The sequence below is a fragment of the Medicago truncatula genome, chromosome 3 (assembly GCF_003473485.1).
Source record: "Medicago truncatula cultivar Jemalong A17 chromosome 3, MtrunA17r5.0-ANR, whole genome shotgun sequence".
NCBI classification, from domain to species: Eukaryota; Viridiplantae; Streptophyta; class Magnoliopsida; order Fabales; family Fabaceae; genus Medicago; species Medicago truncatula.
This window is the reverse complement of record NC_053044.1, coordinates 5,240,041-5,248,031: the sequence shown is the minus strand read 5'-3', so window position 1 is coordinate 5,248,031 and position 7,991 is coordinate 5,240,041. Positions and strand designations below refer to the sequence as shown.

The following is a 7,991-nucleotide window of genomic DNA, read 5'->3' as shown; positions in this document are numbered from 1 at the left end:
GAATAACTTCTTGTAATAAGTATGAGATTGTGTTTCAGTTCATTTTTGGGATTGTCTCTCATTCTCAAAATATATTTTATACTAGATGGAGACTCGCGCGATGCACGTCTGTAAAATAGTTAAATCGTAAAAGTTCAAAATATGAGATGTACATATTATCTTCAAATATTATCTGAAGAGTGAAGATAGTTAAGGAAATATTAGAATTCTTATTTATATAAATGTTGGAATTCTAAATTTAGCTTTTAACAATGAATAAGTCATTTTATTTCAAAAGTGTTGCAATCCCAATTTAGCTTTTAAAGATGAATAAATCATTTTATTTTAAAAGTTTTCCAATCTCAATTTAGTTGTAGAAGACATATTCGTTTACAAATGTATATAAGATCTATGAATATTTGAGTACATTTTCAATTAAGTTGCCTTAATGTTCTATCTCTGAATGTGTGAAATAAAGGATGACATGCTCTGGCCACCGTCAAGGATCTCTCTACGAAGGCCTGGATATTCCCTGAACATCATTAAGATTTGTGGAGGAAACTATAAATTAGAGGAAAATAAAACAGATTACATTCTAAATTACTAGAACTTGATAAAAGCCTAACTAACTACCAACAGCAAAAACTACCACATGTCAAGCCTAGCCAACTGCATCCATCATAATAGGAACAAGTAATTTTGCATACACTAAAATAACGATATAATAGAAATGATGTGATGCTTTTCATAGTTAAGAATTAAGGACATACGTGTAAAATATGAGCAAAAAAGAGACTGTACATACACTTTATAAAACCTGTTTTCGAAGTTACTTTTTGCGATGCCATGGAGAGAGCATAAAGAGAAAATCTCAAGTAAGATACTACTTTTTGAAGTATAATGGAGTCATCTATTGTATGAAGTTTAAAACAGTTATCACAAGCATATGTTTGATTTTGGTCAAGTCAGTGTTTTTAATATAGTGGCTGTAGCGGCGCTATAGTGCTATTGCGTAGATAAGATTGTAAAAAAGGGGTTATAGCAGCCCTATAGCACTGATGCATAGCTAAAATTGAACAAATAATTTATTTTCCGCGATTTGCAATTGACAACATTTGGCCCAATTACATGCAGTTCATGAATCGGCCGCTTTAGTAAGTAAGAAACAACAACCATAGATAAGAAACTAATAATGTTATTAAGGCGGGCATTCCTAAATGACACATATTTTCAAAAAACAGTAGACTCCAACCACATGCAGATTCCATTGAAATGCCTGATAAATTGTTTTCATTTTGTTTAATTTTCTGAAGTACTTGGGGACAAATAAAGCCTAGATTAGCTTCTAAATTATTAGAACTTACCTAATGATATTTTTCTAAAGCATAGGGAGGACACAAATAAAATCGTAATTGCACAAGAATAACTGCATTACAATGATCTATGCTACTGTGAAGTGTCAGGCAAGCTATTTTCTTGTAACAGACTCAAGCTGATAAATAAAGTAAACTCGTTAATAATTATTCATGTGACAGAATGGATCAAATATAATACTCACAAGTAACTTTGATGGTAGGAATAGGGCAACATCTTTTGAAAGATCCTTCCCAACACAGGACATGCCAAAATCACGTATACTTTCACCAAACAGCATTGATCCCCAAAGAATGCAATATCTCATTTCACCGGCTAAGCAACACCAAGACTGTGATTGAAATTGAACTGTTTTACCAATCACTTCATAACAATGGAACATTATCTTTTGCAATATTTGAAAAACTTGGAATGAAATATGAGCGTTGGACGATGCCCATAGAAAAAAAGAATAATTTTAAAACCAATCGAAGAGGAAATTTATGCCTAAGATACCACTGCTGCCATCTTGGTGCAAGCCATCGATCACAGTTGAAGTCACTGGCAGATCTGCAAACAGAACCAAATAATTCAAAAACAAAGATTTAGCAGTAAACAACTTAACATAATAGTCTCAAAAGTTAAAACATAATCAAGGAACAAATAACTTCCTTAGCATCATAATCCCAGCTGGGAAATGAATAAGTAAATAATAAATAAGTAAACAAATAAGCATATGTTTTCATATCCTATCAATATGAGGTGTTTGGAATGCACACACACACAAAATATAATAAGAGAAACATGACCAACAAAGGTTCGATGCAGCGGGGAATTGCAAAACCTAGGAGAGATGATTACAGTAGGACAAACACATGCAGTATAATCTGGTTTATCCTAAATTATTCTTATTATGCAATTGAGACATTTATCTGTCATCTACGAGAATGAAGGGTAGAAAGCTAATAAGGAACTGTGGAAATGCATAAAAAAAATTCATTAGACTAATATATTAGAGAAGAATTTAACTAGTGTTACAAAAGCTTGATACAGTCAATGCATTAAAACCAACTCATTCAAATATATCTGAAGTACCTAACATATTTGCAGTCAATTTTCTCCTTTTCATCTGTTCCTCATCAGTACAACATTTATTGGATTTGGTTCCAGTTCATGCATGCAAATTTGGCCTCTCACAACAGCAGGATTGGGCACAATCAGGGGTGACACAGAATTTAGATCTATAATTTAAAAAAGAAAAAGTTAGCATTATAATATTGTATTTTGATGTTACCATTGAAATTAACAATATTAACTGATGATGACATAATGAGAAAGAAACAAAAATAAGGTATTGCAGTGACTCACCATGATAGGAAACTCATGTGATCAATTCATCATCGATAATTATGGAGGGAATGTGAGCAATCTTACGCCACTCTTTCCCTCGCTTCCTTCCTAAACTTGCTTTGAGCAATGGGCAGCGAGTCATATTTAGTACCAAAAGAGAGGAAGGCAATCCTTTTTTTGGCAATGACTTGAGCTTGGGAGCATTAACAATCTCAAGGTCTTGGAGAGAAGTGAGATGTTGAAGCCACTTCCCATCAATGCTTTTATCATTAAGACCACTGATGCATAGTGTAACAAGCGATGCAGGTAGCACTGGCACCATAAGCGTGTTCACGGTAGCATTGCCATTAATTCGCAACACTGAAAGACAAGTGAGATGTTCCCAAGCTGGCTCGGTATTCCACATAATCCCTCCAACAGAGCCAACAGTCAGTTCCCGCAAACTGATAGGCAAATCATCTACGACAAAAGATTGAAGATTTGGCAGATCATCAATTTCCATTTCTTGAAGGTCGGTTAGAGTGTTCATTGCTTCTGGTAGAGACTGAAGCTTCTGACACTTCCACACTACAAAATGAATGAGGTTTGGAGTGTGCAATCCGCCTGGAGGAAATGTCTCCAGTTCATTACAATCCCATATTTTGATGCTTCTAAGAAATGAGAGACTCTTTTGCGACCCATCTTCTGCAATTAATATCGATTTCAAATTTTTACAACCCTCAATAAACAAACTCTTGAGGACAGGGAGAGCGCCCAAGGTAAATGATATCATTGAATTACAACTATAAGATATTTTCAATTCTTCAAGCGATGTGTAATGGTGCCAGTATTCGTGAGGAAGGAACTCTAGATTATCACAGTTACTGATTATGAGAGACTTCAAGGTTTTTGGTAGACTGACTGTTGGGAAAGACATAGGAGATGGAAAGACGTCTATAGTCAACTGTTGAAGAGAATTTAGAGGGAACACTGGTTGCCTGAACACATGATCCGATGATGGCATTGATTGCACCAATAGAGGGCATTCTCTTAACTCAAATTCAACTAAGGAAAGAAATTTGGCAGGTATGTTACCTACTCTCAGTTTCGGGCACTTACTTAGTGACAAAGATTTAAGACAAGGAAATTCTATAGCTGTACCTCCAATCAAGTTCCATTTCTCCCACTCTTGCATATTCTCAAAATGTAGAGTCTCCAAGGAGGGAAATGGTTGAAATGAAGGAAAACCGTCACTTCCATAGAACTCAGTACCAATTGTCTGTACTGATTGCATCCCTTCAATAATGAGTTTTTTCAAATTACCCAATTGTCCAAGGGGTGGAAGCCATAAACAATCATCACAATTCGAGATCTTTAAATACATCAGGTTGGTAAATGAAAAATCACCCAACCAATTTGGAAAGCTGATTCCACCGTAGCCTTTTATGGTGAGACTTTTCAAATTTGTTGAGGGTTGCAAATGTTGAAGTACAACACATTGAATTGGTGAATCTGGGACAGAAGTACCATGATCCCATTCTAAAGATAAATCTTTTATTCGTTTTTTCTTCTTAATCTTGGCTTGATCTGCTTCAAATGTGTCGTTAACATTTTGTAGCTGTGAGATTGAAAGTTTTCCATGTAGGTTGTGAAATTTTCCCAGCTCCGCTAGCTTCAATCCATCATTATGCTTGTTGACAATAAAGTCCGACAAACTATGGAGATTTTCTAGTTTGGCTATTTGTACAGGCATCTCACTCAATGCAGTGTCACTAACGTCAAGGTGACGGAGATTAATCAATTTCCCCATGTCCTCCGGCAATTCAATGAGCCTTCTACAGCCAGCCAACAACAAGAACTGCAGATTATAAAGCTTGCATGTTGCAGAAGGCAACCTTTCAATCTCAGTGTGGGAAAGATTTAAGTACCGCAGGTATAACATTTTTTCAATAGAGTTGGGAACCTCGGTGATACTCCTGTAGTTTGACAAAGATAACACACGTAATTGTTTCATTGTTGGCAGCAAGTCATGTACTACCTTGTTCGATAACAAACTAAAAGGCAGTCGTTTCTGTAATGGTAATGCCAGAAAGGTGTGTAGATCTTTTACTCCAAACAATTTATCAAATTTATTAAATGAGTCATATAGCCCTCTATTGTATGATAAATGACGTATCTTTTCATGTAAGTTCTGTTCATCCAGCCTGGTACAATATGAAGATGAAACCATTGTAGCAAAGTAATGGATGAGGCTATGCATTTCAAAGTTTGCTTCCTCATTGCCAATAGATTGTCGATGTATCCATGATCTTGACACTAGTTCATCAAAGTATTCTTCTCCGACTTTTTCCTTATCTGCGGACGATACAACCCACCCTTCTGCAATCCACAATTGAACTACCACATTTTTTTCTAAGATGGATTTCTTAGGAAAAATTGAACAATATTTAAAGCACAGTTTTAAAGGAACTGAAAAATAATTGTAGCTCAATCGCAGCGAAGGTTGCAGGACATAATCCCAAATGTCACGTCTTAGCCCATTATTCCAGTAATCCAGGGACAATTCATTGCGGAGAACATACCCAAGTGCTACTGCAGCTAATGGTAATCCATCACATTTTATTGCAATTTTCCTGCCTATTTCTTCTAGATTGGATCGTTGCTGGTTGTTACATTCTCCAAGTGCATGTCTGGCAACTATAGACCAACAATCTTCACTTTCCAGAGGTCTCATATAGTGTACATAAGAAAAGTTTTGCATGGATTTTGGAACTCTTTCATCTCGTGTTGTGATGATGATCGTTCTTCTTGTTTTCTCAGCATTAAAGATATCCATCAGTAATGTCCAATTTACAGACCTTGTATCTATCATGTCATCCAATACTAACAAAAAATGCGGGTAAACGGCATTCAAGTTATCACCACTAACTGTTTGTGAAGGAAGAGATTCGAGAATGTTTTCCAAAACCCATAAAGTGTGATAATGTTTTGACTCCCTGAAAACATAAAAATCATGTTTTGGCATAACCCTGAATTTCTCCTTAACTTGGGGATCATTGTAAAGGACTCTTGCAAGGGCTGATTTACCAATCCCTGCCATACCGACAATGAAAATAACTCTTATTTTACTATCATATTCATCACCGTCATTAGACAATAAAAGATGTTTAAGTTTGTTTATATCATTGTCTCTTCCATAAATACAAGATTCATCAACCACAACAGAAGTTGTTGAGGTTTTAAGCAAAACACTGCTGGAATTGGAAACACTTACACATCCTGATCTCAAGCCTTTTAATTCTTTAATTATATTAATGACGCTCCTATGTTGAGAAGAAAGATCATTCAGAACCTGAGAAGTAGAAGTTAGTACTGTTTCATACCGTGCTTCAAGTTTGCAGCGCAACGCATACTTTATATAACCAAACAAATAGTTAACATTCGAGACAGCATTTTTGAGCCTGTTCAACCATACATGTACGCTAACAGCATCATCATTAGGTACAACTTCAAAATTGAGCAGTTCTGTCTGGAGCTTTTCCAAGAGTGGAATGTCAAGATTCGTCTTCCTGTAGGTGTCCATGAACTCACTAGAAACAATCTTGTTTAACAACACTTTCACACAAGTTGAGAGGGCTGTTTCTGACACAAAACTCTCCATTACTTGCTTTGTTTGTTTGTAGGAAGAAGAAGAAGAATAGTAGCTTATGAGAAATCACAAGCAAGAAGATGAAAGTGTATGTATAACAAGAAAAACTGTGCTCCTCTCTCTTTGATTTTTTGTATGGCAGAATGAATGTTTAAAGTGTAAAAGAAAAAGACAGACGCGTAGTGGGCTATCAGTGCTATGACCCACTATAGAATGAATGTTTCCGACAAATTTCTTCCCAACATACTCACTTTAGTTTAATTAATGTTATCATGTCAGATAGAATATCAAAAGAATAAATAAAAGCAAAGTGGACGTTGTTCACTTTCTTAAAAGAGCGTTCCACTTTGTTTGTAGACTTTTTAATTTTCTAGTATGATTTAATTGGCTTAATTGCATATTTGGCCCCTATCTTTTTAAAAGTTATGATTTTGACCCCCTAATTAATTAAAATACAAAACAGCCCCCTATGTATTTTTTATTCTTTAAAAAATAATTTTTGTAATTAATTTTTTTTAATTATTTAAAAAAGTATATTTTTAATTAAAAAATAAAAAAAGATTTTTTTTATTTTTTTAATTTAAAAAAATTATTTTTTATTTTTTAATAAATATTTATTTATTTTAAATTGCCACTTTAGCGAAGACCAAGTCAAAATTGGCATTGGGGGCCAAAACTGTCAAAGATCCAATACATAGATGATTGTTTTGTATTTTAATTAGTTAGGGGGCCAAAATCGCAACTTTTGGAAAGATAAGGGGCCAAAAGTGCAATTAAGCCTTCAACATTAGACTATTACTTTTCCCACCTTGATGTCTTCTCGTGCGCCTGTAAAATTTTCTAAAATACCCCTGGTCCGGATTATACATTGTTAGTGATATCCGGAAAACGAAATCCGGACCATATGTTATGCGATTTTCTGTGTCTTTCTTTGATGTCAAGGGTCTCTGTTGACCGTTATATGAACCTCACACAAGCTACAATGCTATTGCAGGGTTCATATGAATGGTCAACAATGACCATAACACCACCGACACCCCTATAAAAATAAAAACATTTGAAGAAAATGGAGGAAAATAGGTGAACTGAAGAATGAAGGTATTTGTTGAAGTTGGAAGCCTATTTATAGTCTAAAACAAGCCTTAAGTCATTAATACAGTCAACGAAAACAAGTTAGTGGTTGTAACCGTCCAAACCCACATTAATGGCTCTGAATCTTTCCGGATTCCGGAACATAACCATTCCCTCGTTCACAATTATCACTTTAATCCGTAAAACAAAGGTACATTTCGGATTTTATTTTCCGGAATGCATCAGTCATGACCGGTGGTCTGCACCACACGTTTTTGTCAGTGGTCAGATAAAAAAAAATGCGTTTTACCACGTTTTTTGACTGCATTACGGCATTCAAGTTATCACCATTAACTGTTTGTGAATGAACAGGTTCGAGGATATTTTCCAAAACACATAAAGTGTAATAATGTTTTGACTCCCTGAAACCATAAAAATCATGTTTTGGCATAACCCTGAATTTCTCCTTAACTTGGAGATCATTGCAAAGGACTCTTGCAAGGGCTGATTTACCAATCCCTGCCATACCGACAATGAAAATAACTCTTATTTTACTATCATCACCATCACTAGACAATAAAAATGTTTGAGTTTGTTTATATCATTGTCT

At 35.1% G+C, this 7,991-nt stretch overlaps 1 protein-coding gene across 4 annotated transcripts; it reads right to left on the bottom strand.

The window, feature by feature from the left end:
* Window positions 1–339: 339 nt before the first annotated feature.
* Window positions 340–6,518, bottom strand: LOC120579737 (putative disease resistance protein At3g14460). Of its 4 annotated transcripts, none has more exons than XM_039832440.1 (5): window positions 2,701–6,518; window positions 2,428–2,573; window positions 1,849–1,902; window positions 1,538–1,684; window positions 340–511 (listed from the first exon to the last, which is right to left on the bottom strand). In XM_039832440.1, exon 1 carries the CDS (start codon window positions 6,320–6,322, stop codon window positions 2,714–2,716), a length of 3,609 nt encoding a protein of 1,202 aa, XP_039688374.1. In that variant the 5' UTR covers window positions 6,323–6,518; the 3' UTR covers window positions 340–511; window positions 1,538–1,684; window positions 1,849–1,902; window positions 2,428–2,573; window positions 2,701–2,713. The 4 variants fall into 4 exon arrangements, with proteins under 4 accessions (XP_039688374.1, XP_039688375.1, XP_039688373.1 ...); XM_039832441.1 differs by having other exon boundaries at window positions 1,538–1,902; window positions 2,701–5,754; window positions 5,936–6,059; XM_039832439.1 differs by having other exon boundaries at window positions 340–540; window positions 1,538–1,902.
* Window positions 6,519–7,991: the final 1,473 nt, after the last annotated feature.

What these genes read in the sequence shown, in the direction of transcription:
- LOC120579737 (XM_039832439.1), bottom strand. Translation starts at nt 6,322, where the DNA reads ATGGAGAGTTTTGTGTCAGAAACAGCCCTCTCAACTTGTGTGAAAGTG.